Genomic DNA, 22,477 nt, shown 5'->3' with positions numbered 1-22,477 from the left:
GCAGAGCCACGGGTGGGGCGTGGGCAGCTCCAAGGAGGACATGGGCACTGTACCCACTCCACTGAGTGACACCAGGGGCCCCTGGTGTGGCCTGGGGTGTCTCTTGGCCTTCCTGGCCTCCATCTCTCCACCTATAAGTGGTTGAGGGGTGCGCAGCACTCTCCCACCCCCTTCTAAGCTGTGGGGGCCTGAGGGCCGGGTGGGGTGGGGGTGGGGGGCTCAAGGAGCCCACTAGCCGGCAGCGTCCCACTGGCTGGGCCTCAGGCCTGTCTCATGTCCCTACCCCACTTCAGCCCCAGCAGTCCCATTCTGATCTGCTCCTTGGGGAGAGCCTTCTGGCAAAAGCTCCCATTAAAAAGGTTTGGAACCCACTACGCTGGGCTCACTCCCATGTTATGTGGGGAAACCGAGACTTGGGAGAGTGAAGGATGGGGCCCAGTCCCCCTGGAGCCCCAGCTCCATCTGCCCCTGCTGTCCCTGCCTCCCTTCTGTTGCCCCCTGGGCACCCCAAACTACCATGGCCAAGGGAGTTCCTGGGTCCCCCCAACCTGACCCTCTCCCTCCTCTCTTGGTGACACCCCCACCAGCTGCCCAGGCCCCACTTAAGGCATACTTTTGGGCTTGTCTTTCCCTAAACCTCCTCACCCAGTCCACCTGCTAGTCTCATTGGTTCCACCCTCAGACTGTGTCCCAAGCCTGGCCACTCACCTCCTCCCCTGGGAGGCCATCAGCATTTCTCACCCAGCCTCTTCAACAGCCTCCCTGTGGGTCCCCCTGCTTCCACCACCCCCTACTGTCAGCCAGAGGGTCCTTTCCAATGTCAGCCAAAGCAGCACCCTCCAGGGGCTCTTCATCTTTGTAGAATAAAATCTAAAATCCTCCCCATAGGCTCCCAAAGACAACCCAGTGTGACTCTCCTGCATCAAACCACACATGGCCAGCTCATTCCCTCCTCAGGGCCTTAGCATTGCTGTTCCCTCTGCCTGAACACTGTTCCCTGCACCCTTACATGGCTCACTTTTGTCATTCAGGACCTGCCTTCAGCATCCTTCTTATGAAGGGCCTGCACTGGTCTCCCTCCACCCAAGTCCCTCCCTACAGCCTCCCTGTCCTGCTGACCCCTCCATGGTTCTGACTGAGGCCCTCTGCCTGCACTCCCTGTGAGCCTTCTCCCAGTCCATTAGTCCCCTGGGCTGTGATATGTCAGTCTTGCCCTGCTGTGTGCTTGGCCTTGGGCTTGAGGATGGATAGGTGCCAGGGCCTCACCCCTGGGACTCTGGGGTTGGCCAGGAGGGCTATGCATGGTGCTATGCATGGTGCTGGGGAGACGTGGATGGTAACAGGGGAGTGAGGGAAGGAAGAGGAGGTGAGCAGGTTGCCTGGGTCCCAGGCCTGGTCAGTGAGGTGGGACACAGACCATGCAGTTTCCCTGTTCTGGTGGGTGGGTGGGTGGCCCAAGCATAGGCTCTGGGGTCCTGGGTCAGACCCCAGCTCTGTGGTTAGCCTGCCATGTGACCTCAGGCCAGTCACTTGCTTCCTCTGAGCCAAGCGTTCTCACTGTGCTGTGGGGCCCCATGAGGGTCTAAATAGAGTAGGACAAGTTGTATGGAATTCCCTAAAACCATGAGATGCTGTGTTTTTATAACTGCTTTTATTGAGAGATAGTTCACATACCATACAACTGATCCATTTAAGTGCACAGTTCAGAGATTGTTAGTGTAGTCACAGGTTGTGCGACCATCCCCGTAGTCAGTTTCACAATATTCTCATCACCCCCCAAAGTCCTCTGCCCCGTGGCTATCTTCCTCCAGTCCCCCTTGTCCTTGGCAATACTCATTTGTTTTCTGTCTCTGTGGATTTATCTATTCTGGACATTTCACATCAGTGGAATCATACAATACGTAGCCTTTTGTGTTTAGCATCTTTCACTGAGCACATTTTCAAGGTTCGTCCGTGTCGTACGTAGCCAGTGTCAGGACTCCGTTCCTTTGCATGGCTGAATAGTGTTTCATTGTGTAGAGACACCATGCTGTCTTTATCCATTCATTCACCCGCTGATGGGCATTTGGGTTGTTTCCACCTTGTGGCTCTTGTGACTGATGATGCTGTGAGTATTCACGTACAGGTTGCTGTGTGGGCACGTGTTCACGTCTGTTGGGTATATACCTAGAAGGGGGATTGCCGGCTTAAATAGTAACTCTGTATTTAATGTTTTGAGGAACTGCCAAACTGTTTCCGTAGTGGCTGCATGACTGACATCCCACCAGCAGTGTGTGAGGGTTCTGGTGCTCCATGTCCTTGTCAACACTTGCTACTGTCCCTCTTTTCAGTTTAGCCACCGTTTTAGTGGGAATGAGGTGCTAGCTCATCGTGGTTTTGATCTGCATTTCCTCGGGGGTCAACAATGTTGAGCATCTTTTGGTGGGCTCAGGGGCCATTTTTATACCTTCTTTGGAGAAACGTCTATTCAGATCCTCCACCCATTTTTAGTTTGGTTATTTGCCTTTTTACTGGTGAATTGTAGAAAAGTCTGCTTTTTTTTTTAAAGAGGGACAAGTCCACGTTGGCAGAGAGGCAGGTTTGACAGCATGAGCTGTGTTGGCCACAAGCCCGGGCACACACACAGGTGCACACACACAGGGGCGCACACACAGGTGCACACACACAGGTGCACACACACAGGTGCACACCACAGACAGGGGCACACACAGGTGCACACACACAGGGGCACACACACAGGTGCACGCACACAGGGGCACACACACAGTTGCACACACACAGGGGCACACACACAGGTGCACACACACAGGTGCACGCACACAGGGGCACACACACAGGTGCACACACACAGGGGCACACACACAGGTGCACACACACAGGTGCACGCACACAGGGGCACGCACACAGGTGCACGCACACAGGTGCACGCACACAGGGGCACACACACAGGTGCACACACACAGGTGCACGCACACAGGGGCACACACTTGCTCAACTCATGGGAGCTGCATTTCTACGCAAGTCCAGGTACATGCCCAGGGACACATGCATAGCGACGCATGGATGACCAAACCTGTGTACACCCGCAAAGAGCCCATGTGTGGTGTGTGTCACATGTGTGGACATGAAGCTCAGTTCAGCAACCCTGTGTGCTGGGGCCAGGCCTGCCTCCCAGGACCGCGGCCGTATCGGAGCAATTATCCTCACTTTGCAAAGTGGGGACGTTGAGACACGGAAAGTCTCCTTAGCTGGTCCAAGGTCACCCTACCCCACTCCACTCCACCCCACCCCACCCCACCCCAATTTTAGGGACTGGACTTGAACTTGAGGTCTCAGTCTCTGAGCCCCATCTCTGGGACTGTGTGTAGCGCCGAGACCTATGATCTCACCTCAATCATTTCAGAATGTCAGGCCTGGGCTCCCCCACTTCCTGGGCTGCTGTGTGATCTTAGGCAGCATGCTGTCCCTCTCTGGACCTCAGACTCCTTGTAGGGTAGCACAGGATGGTCCCTGAGACCCTCTCCAGCACTGAGATTCCAGATTCCCAGTTCTCCTACTCAGAGGGAACCAAGTGCCTTTCTCACCTTGCCTCCCCAGGTCTGCAGTTAATCAGGTCGCTATGAGCACAATTAGGTCTTTTTGTGGCTTTCTAAAAATAGTGCGCCAGCTGCTGTGGATGCTAGGAAGTGGTAAGTAGCTTTGAGTGGACAGTGGGGGTTGGTGCCTGGGGCCTGGGAAGGGTGGGCACAGCCCCCTGTTCTTCCCTGGGAGGGTGAGGGGAGCCCTGTTCTGCTCAGGCCCCTGTGTTGATCGGGGGCCACATTTGTCCCCTCTAAGAACTGCTCACAAAGATCTGCCTGGTCCCCAGCATCCCCTCGAGGTCAGAGTGAGGGGATGGCAGGGTGGGCTAGACCCTGCTGTCCCAGGCAGGACCCCTGTCCCTGGGTCTCGGGTCAGGTGGGCACAGAGCAGGGCAGGGGGCTGTCCTCAGTGGGGGCTTAAGTTTGAATACGTAATAGAAAAGAGATCAGAGCTAGATGGTCACTGAGTGGCCAGTGCCTCGGTTTACCCATGGGGCAGTGGTCTTGGAGGGCTCTGCTGCTCCAGATTTGTCCAGAATATGCATGACGGGGTGCAGCTGGACAGGCTGCCTGGGAGGACGCTTCGGATGGCACGGAGAGATGCCCGGGCCTGTCCTAAGAGCCCTGCATGGTGCCCGGTCATCCCTGGCCAGCCAGGCCCACTTGACATTTGGTGACAGTGAGGGTGATGCCTGTTTGTCCTGTTTGCTCTTAGAGTTGCTCCTGGGGCCATGGGGCAAATGGGGACACAGGCTCAGAGAGGGTCTGTAACTTGCTTGGGGCCACACAGCAGCTGTGAGACTACAAGTCCGGGGCCTTCCCAAAACCTCGGGCCAGGGGGCCTCTGTGGCTAATGGAGCCCATCTTGACCTGCCGGGCGCCAGACACAGACTGCCCTAGAAGCAGCGGGGCCTCAGTCAGGGCCAGTGCACCCAGGGACCCGCTCAGGGCTTAGGAGGGCCGTGGACTGGGGAGGCCATTGTGTGGCCTGCCCGTCTGTCTGTGACATTTTCCAGGGACACGCGGGGCACTGCTGCTGGGTCTGCTGTCTGAGGGTGCATGTCCCTGCTGGGAGGGGCTCTGGTTCCCAGAGGGGCCCCTAGGCCTCCCAGACCAACGTGTGCCCCCAGAGCGCTGCTGGCCCCGCACAGACCATCCCTGCTGCCTTCACCCAACTCCCCAGCCCCATCACCAGACACATCTGGAGCAGTGCCGAGCTCAAGTGGCCGTTACCGCCTGGAGCAAACCACTTCCTGCCTCTGAGGCTCTGTGTTCCCACCTGTGAGATGGGTCTCATTTAGAGGAACTATTCCATGGAGTGCTCAGGGAGATAAGAGAAGGTGATGCATGTAGTGTGTCCAGCCCCAGCCCTGCTCTTGTGTGGGCTCAAGGAATGATGCTGCGGGGCAGGGGTACACAAAGAATCAGACATGGAGCCTACCCACCACCCCTGCAGCCCACCGGGCACCTGGCAAGAGCCCAGAGGAGGGCGCTTCACCTCAGTGGGGCTTCTGGGAGCAGGGAGCTTCCCTGCTGCATTCAGAGCCTCGGTGAGCTGCAGACACGTGGGAATGCAGGCAGGCGGTCCAGGCAGAGAGCGGGCCAGCGCCCATCAGGGCAGGCGGTGGGAACCAGGCTGCCCTCTATTCCAGAAGAGCAGTGTGTGCAGGAGGTGGCGGCACCTGCCTACAGGCGGACCAGCTACTGGACCTGGCAGAGCCAGGCTCAGGGAGTGAGTGGCGGGTGGGATGGGTGGGGTCAGGCCTCTGGGGCTGGAGGGCATCTCGGAGGCCCGGGGAGCCATCGACGTTTGCTGGGCAAGGCCCACGGGTTCAAGGGGCTTCTTTCTAAATCTAAACACTCACTCATTCTCGCCCCGGAGGACATGTAGGTGACTTGTGGGGGCTGCAAGACAGCCCCAGTGGTGATTTTGGCAGGGGACCGTCTCCTCCCTCCATGCCCGGGCGCACTGTGACCCGGCGAAGTGGGGAAGCCCTCTGAGCCAGCATTCAGTTCTATGAAACGGGGCCCCGGGAACCCCTGGATCCAGGACCCAACGCTGTCCTCACTGATTCTCCCCAAACTACGACTCTCACTGCTCGCCTCCTCCTCGTCTCCATGGTGAGACGAGAGGGTGTGGCTTATTAAAGCCAAATAAAAAGGGAATTAGCGGGAGTGGCAGCCCAGTGAGTGACTCATGAGTAACTGGGTCTGAGCTGGGCATGGGCAGAAACCCTGTGGGAGCAGAAAGGATGGGAGGGAGGGCTTTGTGAAGTGCCCTCCAAACTCCCGGCCTGACCCTGTGCCTGCTGGCCTGCCTGCGGGGCTGGAGGATGAAGGGCGTGGGAGTCCCCCATCTGGCTGCCGCTGGGGAGGACGGGCATTCGGGGGAGAAGAGGGTCGCAGGTGGTGGTGGGTCCCGGGCCTCTGAGGGCACACCCCCATCGCCCTGGCTGAGGCAGGGCTTGGTTTGGGACTTTTAGCTCCATCCGCCTGGCCCCTTGGTGTGAATTCACAACTGGTGGAGATTTCTAACCCCTTCTGGGGGCCTAGCTTGTGACACGCCCACTCGGAGGCTAGCTCCGCCTCTCCAGGGCTCCCAACCAGCCTTCACCTGCCGGTTAGCGCCCCGCCACTGCACACCTCAGGTCCATGGATGGTCCAAATGCAGCATCTCCTTCCCGAGGGGGCCGTGCACACCTCTTCTCCTGTCTCCTCCTGCCCAAGGTCACTTAGCTGCAAAGGGGCCAAACCGGGGGTCAGGGAGGCCTCCGATGACCTGCACCCCAGGCCCCAAGCCCCTCCCTCTGCCTCGCTGGGCTTTGATTCCACTGCCTGGGTTCAAATCCTGCTTCAGCCACTAACACCTAGTTTCATACTTTCTGTGTGCCTCAGTGTCCTCATCTGAAAGAGGGGACTGAGAATGAAACTTGTATTGCATGATTGTCGGGACAGTTCAGTGAGAACAGGTGTTAAGGGTCAGAGAGCTGCTGGCACTGTGAGAGCAGGGGGCTGGCAGCGGTGATGACACTATAGGCATGGCTTTGCCGGTCTGCTTTCTAGATAGTCCCAGGGTCCCCATCCCTCATGCAGCCAGACTTAGGTCCAAATCCCATAGCCTCTTGCCCCAGCACCCACACAGAAAGTGCCATCTGCTTCACAGGACATCTCTGGCCACCCACAATCTGGTGCCCTTGGACTTCAGCCACCTCTTTTCCTATCCCGTGATCTCATACTTCCAGCACCAGCAACACCAAACTGTTTCACACCGCTGCACCATTGCTCCTGCCTCATGTGCCCCAGGAGCAAGCACCACCACACACATACCATATACATATACGTATACACGCACTGTACACACTCACATGCTAAGTCACACACTCACAGGGAGTTAACTCACACTTCTCATTAAGACTTACTTGAAGAAAAAAAAAAGACTTACTTGAAGGTGTCACCTCCTACAGGAAGCCTTCCTTGACTCTACCCCCCCAGAGAGGGAGGTCCAGGCATCCTTTGAGGTTCCATGGTTCTCCGTGCCCCTTCTTGCAGAGCTCTGTGGTCACCTCCTTTCCTCGACACCACCGCCTCCCTGCTCATGCATGCCCGTGTGTAAGCTTGTCGGCTGGCCCTGCTGGGCTTGGAGTTCAATAACCCACTTCCCACCATACTCTCCCTGTCCCTGTGTCTGGCTGGTGCTCCCAGCTGGTGGCCTCAACAGCCCAGGGACCAGGACTCCTCTGTGCTCCTCCAAGAGCCACCCACTGCACTAAGAGACGGCTTCTTACCGGGTGGTGCCCGCGGAGTGGGTCCCATGCTGTGGGCAGGTCCCCAGGCCGGGAGGCGGGAGTGTGGGCTGAAGGGCCCATCGGGGAGGGGAGACTGGACGTGCAGCCAGGCCCTGAGAAGGCAGTGCCGCCCTGTGCCCTTTGCAGACCCTGGTCTTTCTGGGGAGGAAGGAATGCCCAACACCAACCCCCCCCCCAGCTCTTTCCAGAGGATGGAAGTTTCCAGGAAACCACAGCCCCCTCTGTGACAGCAGAGGCCAGCCAAAGCGTCCTCTGCCCTGGGCCCCAGAGACCAGTGGGTCTCACCCTAAATGGGAGAGACATCGAGAACAGGGACCCCAGATAAATGACCCCCCAGGGAACAAGGACCCCACTGAGGGTGAGGCTCCCACCCTGGGGAATAAGGACCTCCCTGAGGGTGAGCCCCCAACCCTGGGGAATGGGGACTCCATCAAGGTGAGCCCCCTTCAGCCAATTGGTGGGTGAGGAGGGGGACCTTAGGACACAGTCAGAGCCCAGCACCGGGCTGGGCATGCAGTTGGTGCTCAGTGGATATTTGTGGAATGACCCTCAACCATCTCTCAATCTGGGGGAATCACGCTGGTCCCCAATAACAGGGAACAACAGCCAAGCACACAGAAGGGCCTGTTGGCATTTGTGGGGCACAAGCACAGAGCTTGTGCAAGGCTAGGGTCTTGGGTTTCCAACGGCCCCTCCCGAGACCGACTGGGCCATGTCCTGCTATTGCTGAGGGCGGTGGGATTCCCTCAGCAGAGCTTGGCTTTGGTCCAGCTGCCATCTCTGAGCTCCGTACCCACAGTGGCAGGTGCTGGGAACCACACAGACCTGGCCGTGGTCTGCAGGAAGCCTCTGTGCTCGTGGGCAAGGCAAGAGGGGCCCGAGAGACAGGGGCCAGGATGGCAGGATGCGTAGGCTGGGGGCTGTGGAAAATAAAGAATGAGAGCTGGACCCGTCCGTCCAAGGGGCCCCTGGCCCACGTGGAGCCAGGAAGTACCAGGGGAAGGGCTTAGCAGGCGCACAGCGTCAAGAGCAGTGGGAGAGCTAGGTCTGCCACGGAGGCAGGCCAGGTAGCCCGTCTTTCATCTGGCTGGTGGGCGGGGAAGGCTGCCTGGAGGAGGAGGCATTGGCATTGGCCTTGGAAGGCTGTTCAAATTTGGGCATGGAGGGGAAGAAAATTCCACCAAAAAGATCAGGAAGCTTCCAGGAACATGCGAGCAGCACTGGAATTTGAGTTGTTTTGGGTGGAGGATGGGGAGAGAGGGCTGGGGGTTCCAGCCAGGCATGGACTTCAGGCTTGGACTGCAGACTTTCCCTTTCCACCTCAGGTGGAGGAGAGCGAGGGAAAGTTGGGGGGAGGGGGCTGGCCAGGGATTAGAACTGCAGTCTGAAGCCACCTGGATGGTGGCTGGGGGGTGAGGGAGGCAGGGAAGAATGGCTCCTAAGCCTGGCAGTTCAGAGGCCCCTGAAGCAGGCAGGGGTGTGGGAGAAGGGAGATTCAGGAGGCCCAGCCGGGTGATGGAGTGATTGGTTAGAAAGAGAGAGACAGCTACAAAGAGCCCGTGGTTTGCTCTGAGTGGCGGGGATCCTGCCTGGCTCCTGGCTAGTGGGTGCGGAGCCCCCAAAGGGGTCAGCACAAGTGGCTGGTGCGTGAAGAGCAGCACTGGGAGGCTGGCAGAGGTGCGGGCACCAAACATCCCCTCCCAGGGCCCCCCGCTGCTGTCTCCCAGGAGGAAACTGGGCCCCTCCAGCCCAGGCTCCTGGGACAGGAAGAGAAGTGTCTTATGTGCCGGTGGCAGGGCCGTGGCATTCATTGAGTGCCCACTGTACACTGTCCTCACCACAGCCCTGCAAGGTGGGTTCCATTAGCCTCATTTTGCTGAGTCAGAAGCTCAGAGAGGGCACGTGCTGAGCCCAGGGTCACACAGCGGGCCGGCAGCAGGACCAGGGCCCAGCACTGGGTCCTCTGAGCCCACCGGGTAGAGACTGCGGGGCTTCACCGTCTGCACCGTCCCCTCCCCACAGGGAGCCGTGAGGCGGCCTTCACGTACGCCATCACCGCAGCCGGCGTGGCCCACGCCGTCACCGCCGCCTGCAGCCAGGGCAACCTGAGCAACTGCGGGTGCGATCGCGAGAAGCAGGGCTACTACAACCAGGCCGAGGGCTGGAAGTGGGGCGGCTGCTCCGCCGACGTGCGCTACGGCATCGACTTCTCCCGCCGCTTCGTGGACGCCCGCGAGATCAAGAAAAACGCCAGGCGCCTGATGAACCTGCACAACAACGAGGCCGGCAGGAAGGTAGGGCAGGCGCTGGGCGTGGCGTGGAGGTGCTGGGCGGGGCGGGGCGGGGCATGGCGGGCGCTGGGCGGGGCGTGGAGGTGCTGGGCGGGGCGTGGCAATGCTGGGCGGGGCGGGGCGGGGCGGGGCGGGACTCGGAGGGGCAGGCCTGTGTCAGGTGTGACTGCAGCATCACCCAGGGAGGGTCTTGACCTCTCTGAGATTTGGGCACCTCTCCTAGCAGAGGGAATTGGTGAACTGAACCCAGAAGGTGCGGAATGGGTGATGCTGAGCACAGTCCTTCACCTCTGTCTGTCCCAGCAGCTCTAAGAGGGGGGCCTTACTGTTCCCATTACAAAGATTCGAAAACGAAGGCTGGGAGTGATGAAATAGTATGCCTGCGGCCCCCAGCTGGTGGGCAGCAGAGATGAGATAGGGACCCTATTTACACACAGAATGGGAGCAGGACCTGGCCGGGGACAAAGAGTTGGGGGAGGCCCCTGGACCACAGTCCATGTCTCTGCTTTGGTTCTAGAGGTGCCGTGACAATACACCGGGAAGGGCTTCCCGGAGGAGGCGGCCTTTGGCTCGAATTGCCATGAGACTGGAAGAAGGGGTGTTCCCAGGAAACAGGAGCAGCCTGAGGAATGGTGGAAACTGAATGGGGGTCTTAGGGAGCATCCGGCTTCATGCATGAGGTGGGATGCAGTGTGGTGCCATGATAATGGAGGACATTCAAGCCGAGACACACTGGGGAAGAAGTCGGGGCGAGCCCAGCTCCGCCTCAGGGAGATGAGAGCCCCAGATACTGGGCTGGGAGGAGAGGCCGCCAAGGCGGCAAGATGGCCAGAGATAGGGCAGCCAGCTGAGCGGAACGCCTCTGGGTCTGATTTTCCAGCCTGAGGGGCTGCACCGGGGCTCCAGGGCCTGAGGGGCCCTGCAGGCACGGGGCAGACTTGCCTTTCTGAGCAAAGAGGAGGTGAAGGTGCCCTCTGTCCCCAGGCCCACAGCTGAGCTCATTTACTCAGCCAACGCTCCCTACTCTTTCTGCGTGCCAGGCGTTATGCTGGGCACCGGGGACAGGGAGGAGTAAGACATAGCCCTGGCCGTGGGAGCTCTCCAGCACCGACTGGGTCCACATGAGGGGAGCAGGGCCACACCCAGGGACGGCAAGAGCCCAGGGACCTGAGGGAGGGGTAACAGCAGCTTCCTGGAGGCAGTGAATGTCCAGGTGAAGGACATACCAGAGCTGTGAAGGGCAGAGGCAGAGAGAGCTGACACTTGCGAGGTGGGGGGTGGGGGGGGCACGAGGGGTGGGTGTGACAAGGTTTGAGAAGCAAGCAGGGGCCGGTCCAGAATGGGCCTTGAACACCAGGCCAAGGATTTGGCTTCATCTTATAGATATGGAGTTTGCCTTGCAGCAGGTGGTTATTAAATTATTGTCAAATGAAGAAATGGGTGACCGTCTTTGCTTGCAAGGAGCTCACAGACAGCATGTAGGCCTCCTTCTCTAGACACAGGCGAATAGTCATCTGTGTCTGAGAGGGCAGAGGAAGGAGAAATTCACTTACACAGAGGCGCCAGGAGGGCTCCCTGGAGGAGGAGGAGGAGGTGCGTCTAAACTCTCAGCTCAACCGTGGAGCTTTGAGTCTGTGCAGTGGCTTAGGTCCTGAGCAGGGGCTTTCCCACAGCCCCGGGAGGATGGTCTCTCGGACCCCATTTTACATGTGGGGACTCGGTCGGGGGGAGTGTCTGGCAGTTGACAGGTGGTAAAAAGGCACAGGGAAATGGAGACAAGCAGGGTCGGGCCCTGGGGAGACAGGAGGCATGAGAACAAGGCAGCTGGTGCTGGGGCCCGGGCCTGTTCAGGGGGACGAGGATGGAGGAGCGTCAACGCGTTGGGGGTTTTGGACTGGGGCGAAGCCATGAGCTGAGGAGAAGCAGACTGTCGGGGGGCAGTGGGGGAGCCGCTGGGCAGTGCGAGGGCCTGCAGGGACAGGGCAGCCACAGGAAAGGCCTATAAAGTGGACAGCAGCCAGTGCTGTCCCCGACTGTCCGTGGGGGGCCCTGGCTGGCCCTGTCCTTCTCCTGAGTCAGTCTCCTCACCTGCACAGCGGCTGTAATGCCCCTTCTCCCAGTGTCCCTCCGACAGCCCCAAACCCATGGAGCTGCGGAGCACACGTGTGGTCTGAGTTTTTGGAAAATGCCAATGGTGGTGGCCACACAGTGACCCTGGGGGCCAGGGTCCTCCCAGAATCACGGTGCTTATTTTGTCATGGCGGTGGACATGGGGTGGGTGTGACTTTTGAGGTTTCCTAGAGAAGTGAGTACCAGGGCACCCTGGCCCCGTGACAGCGCGGCCAGGCCTGCCCCCGCCCCCACCACATCCTCAGGGCCACGGAGTTTACCAAGTCAGGTGGAGAGGAAGCCGATGTTGCCACGATGAAGTCCCACAAACCAGGTGGCTTAAAGCAGGAAAAATTCATTCTTTTTTTTTTAACATTTTTTATTGATTTATAATCATTTTACAATGTTGTGTCAAATTCCAGTGCTCAGCACAATTTTTCAGTCATTCATGGACATGTACACACTCATTGTCACATTTTTTTCTCCGTGAGTTATCATAACATTTTGTGTATATTTCCCTGTGCTATACAGTGTAATCTTGTTTATCTATTCTACAATTTTGAAATCCCAGTCTATCCCTTCCCACCCTCCACCCCCCTGGCAACCACAAGTCTGTATTCTCTGTCTGTGAGTCTATTTCTGTCCTGTATTTACTCTTTGTTTTTGTTTGTTTGTTTGTTTTTGTTTTTGTTTTTTTTTTTTTAGATTCCACATATGAGCGATCTCATATGGTATTTTCTTTCTCTTTCTGGCTTACTTCACTTAGAATGACATTCTCCGGGAGCATCCATGTTGCTGCAAATGGCGTTATGTTGTCGGTTTTTATGGCTGAGTAGTATTCCATTGTATAAATATACCACATCTTCTTTATCCAGTCACCTGTTGATGGACACTTAGGCTGTTTCCATGTTTTGGCTATTGTAAATAGTGCTGCTATGAACATTGGTGTGCAGGTGTCATCCTGAAGTAGACTTCCTTCTGGATACAAGCCCAGGAGTGGGATTCCTGGGTCATATGGTAAGTCTATTCCTAGGGGGAACCCTCCTACACTGCTGGTGGGAATGCAGTTTGGTGCAGCCACTATGGAAAACAGTGTGGAGATTCCTCAAAAGACTAGGAATAGATTCATTCTTTCCTAGAGCCGGAAGTCCTAAGTTAAGGTGTCAGCAGGGCTGAGCTCCCTCCGAAGGCTTCAGCGGGAGGATCTTTCCTTGTCCCTTCTAGCTCCTGGGGACAGCAGGCACTCCTTGGCTTGTGGCTGCATCATCTCTGTCTTCATGTGGCCTCCTCCTCTGTGTCTGTGTTCCCTCCTCTTCTGTCTCTTATAAGGACATGTGTCCTTGGATATGGGACCCACCCTGACCCAAGGGGATCTCATCTCGAGTCTTACCTTAATCACATCTGCAAAGTCCCTACTTCCCAATAAGGTCACGTTCTGAGCTTCTGAGTGGACAGGAGTTTTCAGGGGAATGCTCTTCAGCCCACCCCAGACTGGCACACGGCCTACCTGGTGGGCCAGGGGCAGACAGTCTGAGCGTGGAGAGCTGCTCAGCTCTGGGCTCCCGTGGGACTGTGGTCCAGCAACCTGGTGACTCCCCCTAACTTGGTCATAACTGAACACTGTTCCCAGAGTGGGGGCATTTCTTATCCTGGAAAGAACCCCAGTCGGCCCTTTCTAGGGCTCCCCCACCTACCCCTCCACCACTTCCTAGGGCGATGGGGCAGGGGCGAGGCCCAGGGGAGGGCCCTGCTCAGGCACCAGTTCCTCTGGGCAGGGTGGGTCACTCTGCACCCGCCCAGGTGGTCTCCTGGAGCAGCAGGACTGGCGCCACCGGCGCTGTTGCTCTGATCATGAGGGGGCCGGAGATGGAAACAGTGCATTCTTGAATCGTGTGATCACTTCCCAGGAGAGGCTCAGACCTGGGGGACCCAGCCAAGCGAGGATTCAGTCCCTTGCTCTGCAAATGGCTGCCCAGTTGGCTTCATCTGCTGACTGTCACTGGCCTGGCCACACAGATCTGACTGTGCAGGGAAGGGGTGGAGGAAAGGGGTTCAGGGCAGGAGCAGAGCGGGGTGGGGGCAGCTGTTCAGGCGGCCCAAGTGCGCACACCAATGTCAGTTAAGCCTGGACCACGTGGCCTGCACAGACGCCAGCCTGAACACAACACTCCTGCCAGGTCTCTGGCCATCACCGCCCATCTGAGGAGGAACCTTCTAAGCCAGCGGTATGGGTGGGGTGAACTGCTCCCCAGGCTAGGGGCTTGGAGAGGGTTATCCATCTAGCCAGCTCCTGGCCAGGAACATCCATGACAGGTGATGTGGCCAGAACAGAGGAAGCTTCCAAGCCTTGAAGGGCAGATTCAGGGAGGGAGGGGCTTTCGGGGGAGAGGATGGTCCTAGCAAAGATGAATATGGGACAGGGTTGAGGGAGAAGAGCGACATCTAACTGGGATGAACAGGAATGGGGACGGGGGCAGGAGGCAGAGAAGGGGCCCAGATATGCTTTTCTAGGGTGGGAGGTCCTACCCTTCACCCTGACCCACAGACCAGGCTCTTGGCCAGGGCCCTCGACCCAAATACCCTGCAGCACAGTCACCAAGCCCTGAATATTCCCCAAACCTGGCCCCCTTTCCCTCCTCCGGACATTGGGGCCCACCACACCTTGGCTCTCCACTGGTGAAGCCTCAGCCTTTCCTCTCCTCTGTCCTCCCTCCTCCCCAGCTTCTCCAGACTCCACCCCAGGACATCATCCAGGTGCAGAGAACCTCCCCCCCAGAACTCCAGGCTGCCAGCCTCAGGGCCCGCCCAGCACCCACATCACGCTCATTTGAGCCAAATCTTCCCTTCGTGATGATGGTGACAGCTCTCTGGACCTTGCTCATGCTGTACCCCTTCTGGCACACCCCCCCTCTTTCTCTAATGAGCTCCTACTCCTCCATCAACACGTAGTGCAGGCACCACCTCCTCCAGGCAGCCTCCCCCTGGGCAGGATCAGGCTCTCCCGGGTTCCCACAACCCCTGCACTTTGGGCAGTTTCCTTCTCTGTTTCCCACTTGGACTGTAAGCTCCAGACATCCTCTCCTTGGTCCAGGGGCCCATGCAGTCAGGGCTGGGAAATTGATTGGGGGAGTAGTTGACCCCCTGGGATGTTTCTCTCTCTTTTTCTTTCATTCGTTCATTCATTCATTCATTCATTCACCGAGGGTTAGGGCTGGGGTTCTGGGCACAGGGGCAGAGGGTGTCCAAGCCCCTGTAGAGCTGGCTGTCAAAGTGAGGCCAGCGGGAGCCTCGACAGCTGACAAATGGCCCTTGTGCAGCCGTGGGGCAGCAGCTAATGATTCCCCATCTTTAATCAGCCCTGGCTGGCAGGGCCTTTTCGATCCGGGTAAATGAGTGCCTGGGGTCAGGGCTGGCTCTGGGAATTGGCCTTCCGGGGCCAAGGAGGGAGGCCCAAGGAAAACACACGGCTGCACCCATCCCTGGCCCTTGGGGAGCCGGGGAGAAAGAACAACACTGGTCGGAGGGCGGCTTCCCGGCAGACGGCACGCCCGGGCCTCACTGACCCATGCCCTCACCTCCCGCCCGCCCCCTCTCTGTCCTTCAGCAAAGGTGCACAGAGCTCCATGTGCATGCTGGACTTCCGCTGAACGGCCACTTATTAAGTGCCGACTGCGTGCCAGGGCCTACACCAGGCATGAGGGTGGGGAGTGGGAGAGACGGGGGTGGGGGATGTGCACGTATTAAGCGCCTGCTGTTGCTGGGCTGGGTACCACGGAGAGGTGCCTCCCTGAGCCAGGATGGGTGCACACACTGACTTCGCCACCTGCTGCTCTGTGAGCTGCAGCAAGTCCCACTGCCCTCTGAGCCTCAGTTTCCTCATTAGGCCATCGACCCGCAGCTCCCTGAAGGGTGATGGGAATGTAGCGAAACACATTTGAGAAATGTACACCATGCTCTGCCAAGTACTGGCTTCTCACTGACCCTCACGAAGCCCTCTGTGTAGGGACCTATGGTCAGCAGCCCCATTGAACGGGTAAGGATACAGGCTCAGGGGGGAGGAAACACTGATGCCTAGTCACACAGTGGGAAGAGGGGAGTGGGCTCCAGGTCAGGTGGAGATGGGGGCGGGAGGGAGCTGGGAGGCCCCAGGCCCCCCACCCAGACTGAGCCTGCCCTGCGGCCCGCAGGTCCTGGAGGAGCGCATGAAGCTGGAGTGTAAGTGCCACGGTGTGTCGGGCTCCTGCACCACCAAGACCTGCTGGACCACGCTGCCCAAGTTCCGCGAGGTGGGCCACCTGCTGAAGGAGAAGTACAACGTGGCGGTGCAGGTGGAGGTGGTGCGGGCCAGCCGCCTGCGGCAGCCCACCTTCCTGCGCATCAAACAGCTGCGCAGCTACCAGAAGCCCATGGAGACGGACCTGGTGTACATCGAGAAGTCGCCCAACTACTGCGAGGAGGACGCGGCCACCGGCAGCGTGGGCACGCAGGGCCGCCTCTGCAACCGCACCTCCCCCGGCGCCGACGGCTGCGACACCATGTGCTGCGGCCGCGGCTACAACACCCACCAGTACACCAAGGTCTGGCAGTGCAACTGCAAGTTCCACTGGTGCTGCTTCGTCAAGTGCAACACGTGCAGCGAGCGCACCGAGGTCTTCACCTGCAAGTGAGCGCCTCCGCCCCGCCCCGCCCCGCGGCCCCGCCCACTCCCCCCGCGGCCCCGCCCCGCGGCGCTTTGCACATCTGCTCCCGGCCACTGGGCTGTGGGCAGAGGTGGGTGGAGAAGGTGGGAGCCCCCAGCGCTGGAGGGCTCCCACGGGCCGATCACCCTCTCTCTGCCCTCTAGGGCCTCCCTCCTGCCATTCCTGTCCCTTGCCATGGCGGAACAGTGCCCATCACCTGGCCGAGAGGGGGCATGGGTGTCCCGGGACCCGCCCAGTGAATTTTTTTCTTTTCTCGGGGAAAGTGAACCTCAAGGACACACACATACCCCGGAAAGCAAAGCGACAAGACTCTGAGTGTTCTCCTCCCCCACCTGGTGGTATGGACACAGAAAAACTGCTTCCCAGGCTGCATCAGTCGCTGGGCTCTGGGGTGGTCTGGGCAGATGTTGACAAAAATTATTTATGTTTTCTTAGTATCAGAAGAGGATTTTAGCATTAAGGCGTAGCCGGTCCTAATTCCGTACTCTGTTGGCTCATCCCCTGGCCACCCTCTGCTTCCTGTTCTGGCCTCTGGGTACCCGTGGAAGCATCTCTGTGTATGACTCTGTCCCAGGGGGAGGTGGCAGTGCATGTGGTCCCCAGGTGAGCTGGGCAGGGGCTTGGTGGCCGACATGACCCAAGACAGCCTCTGAGGAGCACCATGGACAGGGATCTCTGGCCCTCTCTTCCCTTCTTTTTGAAATTCATATCTAACAAATCAAAATGTCACCCACGTCAGGTTTCAGGGGTCCTGCATCCCCTCCCTAATGCTGTTGCCCTTCCAAACCCCTCACTGGCCTGGCACCCCCTAGTTTACGAGCCCCCTCCCACCCTGGAGCCAGTCGGACCCCCAGGACAGTGCTGTGCCGAGGCAAGCTGGTGGAATGGGGGATAGTTCAGGGTGTTTGCCTTATTTGACAAATGCAGACAGTGAGGCCCAGAATGGCTCAAGCACGAGCCAGAGATCCCCAAGGCCGTGAGTGGAGGCTCCTGCCTTGGCTCAGGCTTACTGACCCCTATCCCAGGGCTCCTGATCTTGAAGGATGTGCTCTGGGGATGCCCAGGTGAGAGGCAGCCCCCAGGCCTTGAAAGATCTGGCCACGCCCCCTCTGCTGCCAGCCTCACTGGGGTCCACGCCCCCTCGAGGTGCCTTTGAGGGTTTCTCTGGTGGTCTCCTTACCCAGTCCTGGTCCTCTCGTCCTGATCCAGATGCTGAGGAGACTCAGATCCAGGGTGTCTGCTCTGCCGGGGTCCCACTTGCTGTCCCAGCAGATACCTGCCCTCCAGACTTCCCCACCACCACAGCCCGCATACCATGCAGACCCTCCCTTGGAGTCTGAATCACCCCACAACCTGGGGGACAGGCTTGGAAAGAGGTCCTGCTTGGTTCTAGACCGTGTGTGGGTTGGGAGAGCTTGGGAGCCTGGAAACTCCGGGCTGGACGTCTCTGCCAATGCTCCCACTCTCCTTGGGGTGACTGAGGCGCAGAGAGAGTGACATGTCCAGGGCCAGAAACGATGGTGTGCAGCCGGCTTATGGTGCACCCTGCACTGCCCACACACTCGTCCCCGCCCTGAATTTAGGGTATTTTCTCACAGAAGCCCATGGAAATGTGTCCTCAAGCTAGTGATCAGTCAAGTGGGCTGGACGTTAGCCTGGGTGACTGACACTGGGCCCTGGACCTGGCGTCCATCCTGCCTGCATTGATGATGCCAGGACACTCCACAAGCTGCTGTCCTGGGAGCTTCCAGGCCACTGTGAATGCCCCCCGGTCCCCTTTCCCCCAACCTTGGGTCCTAGGACACCCCTGCCTAGCATCCTCTGCCAAGGAAACTGGTTAACTTATATTGTTATATAGCGTCGAAATGTCTATAGTGTCTTTTAAATTATTGTGACCTACACTGGGTACTGGGGGCGGGGGGGAATGGCCGAGCTGTTCCCGAGCCAGGTCCCTCCTTCTGCTTGAAACAGACCCTTGGACCCTTGGTGGCCCCTGATGCCACCAAGTCATCCCACTGTCCCTCGGCCACCAGGTGCCCCTGCCAATACCCCACCCTCCCTGCAGAGTGTGCCAGCAGCAGCCCTTCCTTTGGGTGGGGGTGAGGGTGGCACTGTGGCCCAGGTGGGATGGTGGTGGCCGAGGCGCTGCGTGTCCCTGCAGTGTCCCTGCAGTGTCCCACTCCAGGAGACCTGGCGGGTTTCTGACGGGCTGTGTCTGGCCTCCCCGGGAGGGGAGCGCTCAGCTCCAATAAAGCTGGAACCAGAGGAGTGAGTGTGTGTGGAGCCCCCGCGATTTCCCTGCAGCGCTTGCCCCTGGGAGGGGGGACACAGGAGCTACCCCTCCAGGACAGCCCCCCACCCTCCTCAGCCCTCATGTGGCTCCCACCCTTCCGACTTCCTCTCCCCTCTCTGTGGGCTGGGCTGGGCCGTGCTGATGGTCCCTTCTACCCCGCCCCCCCCCTTTCCCAGGTCCCATGGGTGGGGGGGAGGGGGCACAGGGGAATCTTGTCCCACCTGCCCCCAGCTACTCGTGGGGGCTGGGTCCAGATTCTGAGGCCTCCTTAGACAGCCTGTGTCAAGATGCAGGGACAGGAGGGCCTTGGCCTGGTGCCATGGGGCTGAGTGGGGGCTGCTCTCAGGAGAAGGGGGAGCCCAGGGGTAGGCGAACCGCAGCCTGGAGGCCCCAGCCCCAGCTGTCTCCCTCTGTGCCTCCCTTCCCCTTCTGACCCCAGCTGGGCTCTGGCCTCAGGGTCCCTGTGGGTCTGTCCCAGTGTGGCTGGTGGGTTTAGACTCAAGTGCCCCCCCGGGGCGCTCCTTGCCCTCTCCAGGTATGGGAAGGCAGCCTGAGGCTCCTGGGAGCTCAGAGGCCCCTGACTGGCCACCAGGCCTCGCTGCTTCTCCCCAGAGGCCAGGCCTACGCCTGTGGTAACTGTGTGAGCAGGGAGGATGAATGGCATTCCTGCCGAGGGCCGGAAGGCATGCGGCGGGGCCGGTTTGGCCACTGCCCACTGTCCCGGCTGCCTGGCATCGGGCGGAACCGCTGATCAAACAGCCCCTGTCTGCCTGGGCACCCACGGAGCCTGGCCCCAAACCCAGGTCTCGGCAGAGGGGCCACCAGGCGGGCTTTTGGAGGAAGACGCACCCTTCCAGGCTGTGGTGTGGGGGAGATGGACGAGAGCCCAGGGCTTGGAGGCCAGGTCCTGCCCGTCCCTGACACCCAGGCACCACAGCCTCTGCTGCGGCCCTCCCCACGTGTGGCCTCAGTTTTTGGGAGCAGGAGGTGGCTGGGGCCAGGACTCGGTGGTCGACAGGGTTGGTGGGGCCTGAGCCAGGCGGGGGGCGGTAGTTTGGCAGGAGGCCCCTGTTCCCCGCGAGACGGTAAGCAAATCCGCGGTGGTGGCTGCAGCGGAACGCCAGGGTCCGGCTACTCCCACAGGGCCAGGAATGAGGAAAGAGCTCCGAGAATGCCCCGGCCCCAGTGCCCAGACTGCACTTATTTCTTGGCCACGGTTCAACTCCAGCCCCGGCCTCCTGGGGCTGCCTAGCACATCCACCAAGGGGCCCAGCCCGAGACGTTGCGTCTACACTGCCTGGCCCGTCCTGGGGGCCCACCTGACCCCCCAGCCCTCTGAGGCTAATATTTCAGAAGCATTTCCCCAGGCGGCCCTGCACCCCTAACATGGTGGCTCATTCCCCCAGAGTGTCACCTGGGCCCCTCGGCTCCCAGCTGGCCCCAGGCACGCCAGGTGCCTTCCTGCCTCTCTGAATTTGCCCAGGATGCACCTTCTCCAGACTCGCCTTCCCACCGCGCTCCAAGAGAGCATAGGATCCCCAAGGCAGGAGGGGGTCACGCAGGCTTCCCTGGTAGGATGTGGGGATGCTAGCATGGAGAGCCCATTCATTCATTCACTTGTTCATTCACTCATTCAGCCTCGCTGGAGGCCAGGCCCTGGTCTGGCCTCTGGGGACAGGGGGTGTTCATGGCCCCTCCAGAGGCTCCAGATCTCCTTCCCACTCCTGCCCTATGCAGGCAGCCCCTTCTGGGGGTGCAGCTGCTGACTGAGGCAGCCTGGGAGACAAGAGAATGCTTTGGACCTGCTCTTCCGCATCTCTGAGCCTCAACTTCCCCTCTGTATAATGGGCACAGGGGAGTAAGCTCTGTCCGGCCAGGCCCAGGTTCCCTCTTTCTCCATCTGGCCACACTCTGCTCTCAGGCTGAGCTTTTGCATCGGGGGGCTCCCACCCTGTCCCCACACAGGGCTACCCAGGCTGTCCACTCAGCTGCTGTCTGGTGGCCAGAGCTCACAGGTGGCCCTGTGGCTGTGGTGGGCAGATGCTCTCTCCTTGCTGTGGCCTTCAAAGTTCTTCCTGACCCTCTGCCTCATCTCCTACAGCCAACCTCTACCGAGCCCCCACGCTCAGCCCCCAGCCCTGTCGGCAAGCCTCCCCTCCCCCGAGCAGCCCATCTCACACACCCCCCCCCCCAGCCTCTGCTCCTGCTGCGCCTTCTGCCTGGGACGCCCTGTCCTCCCCCCTCTTTCCCCTAATGCCCACCTTCCCCAGCAAGCTCACCGGGGCTCCTGCCCTCCCTCACCCTCTGTCCTGGCTCTCATCCTCACGTGCAGAGGTCCCACTGCAGTGACTGCCCTGCCCCTGCCTCCAGCAGGCTGAGGGCCCCTGGAGGTGAGCAGGGAGCACCACCCCCCACCACGCCACTCACCGGGTCCGGTCCACGGGCACCCACAACCTGCACAACACCCCTTCCCCAGATAGGTCAGTGCTAACACTATTTTATAGATGGGAAAACCCAGGCACAGAGAAGAAAAGATTCTGTTTAAGGTCATGCAGCTGGTGAGAAGCAGAACCAGGATTTGAATTCAGGCCTTCTGGTGTCTTCCTTCTACCCAAGTCAGAGCCCTCCTCCCACGAGGGGAAACGACGGCCCCAGGGGTCTGTCCGAGGCTGCACAAAGATGAGTGGGCAGAGGCCACCAAGGTGGATCTTGGGGAGGGGTGATAGCAACACTTACCTTCTACCAAAGGCAGAACAGGGAAGACGGGGTTAAACATCGGCAGGTGGATCTGGGTTAGACACCTGGCTGAATTTCATGACTCCCAGTGCTCGAAGGTGGGGAGGGGGTCAGGAGGACGGGGTTGTGGGCCTGGTGAAGGGAAGAGGGGACGGTGATCTGGTTTGATCAGGCCTGGGGCGGCTGGAGCTGTGGTTCAGGGGGCCTGAGGGGCCCAGGACGGGGAGGAGAGGCGAGTGAGTGCTAGCGCTCCTGGCCCCCAGGCAAACGGGGAAAGTGGTCCCCTGAGCAGAACAGCCAGTGCCGTTCGTGGGAGGCAGCCCTGGGGCAAGACCCCCAGGAGCCAGGACGCTCAGCTGGACGTCAGCTTGGGTCTCCCCCCGCCACCGGCACTGTCCTTCCCTCCTCTCCCTCTGACCTTGTGCCCACCTTCCTTCTCTGTGATGCCACCTCCCTGCTCAGCAGGCCCCTGGGCTTGCAGGACCTGGGGACTCAGAGCTGCCTGCCTGGGCATCCGGGACTCATAGGTCTTGGGGTGTCGCAGGCCTGGCACCCATGGCGGTGCCCAGCAGAGGCCTGAGAGGTGGGCAGCTGATCCACCGAAGTCCCTGGTGAGGGGGGGTTCAGGGCCCGCCTGCAGCTTGCCCAGGGGGAACACTGCTTCTAGGGTGTCAGGGGTGAGCTGTGCTCAGGCCAGAACGGCGTGGCCTGTTCCCCTGGCTGGCTTGTCCTCTTCTGGTCTGGACTCCATGCCCCTCTGAGCACAGCTGCCGTCCTTGGCCACCTGGGACACTGGAGAATGGAAAGCCCTCGCAGCCTCACAAGGAAGCCGCCCAGATGCGGGCAAGGCCGGCCCAGGATCAGGAGTCCTCTTACTCCACCTGCAGGCAGAGGCCGGTGGCCGGCAGGGCGGCCAGGGCTGGGCTGCCCTCCAGGAGCTGGACACAGGCGGCCTTGCTCG

The 22,477-nt window shown here is 59.7% G+C and overlaps 1 protein-coding gene across 5 annotated transcripts in view; it reads left to right on the top strand.

Annotated features, from left to right (window-relative positions):
• The window catches only part of WNT7B (Wnt family member 7B), a 52,566-nt gene extending 33,811 nt beyond the window's left edge, over window positions 1–18,755 (top strand). For all 5 annotated transcript variants that reach the window (XM_074375719.1, XM_074375721.1, XM_074375720.1 and 2 more), the window contains exons 3-4: window positions 9,410–9,681; window positions 15,975–18,755. In XM_074375719.1, the coding sequence (XP_074231820.1) occupies window positions 9,410–9,681; window positions 15,975–16,454 (752 nt within the window). In that variant the 3' untranslated portion in view covers window positions 16,455–18,755. The remainder of the gene's footprint in view (window positions 1–9,409; window positions 9,682–15,974) is intronic.
• Window positions 18,756–22,477: the final 3,722 nt, after the last annotated feature.

Source organism: Camelus bactrianus, chromosome 12 (assembly GCF_048773025.1).
Source record: "Camelus bactrianus isolate YW-2024 breed Bactrian camel chromosome 12, ASM4877302v1, whole genome shotgun sequence".
NCBI lineage: Eukaryota > Metazoa > Chordata > Mammalia > Artiodactyla > Camelidae > Camelus > Camelus bactrianus.
Note: the sequence above shows the minus strand (reverse complement) of the source record. Positions and strands in the feature narration are given on the sequence as shown.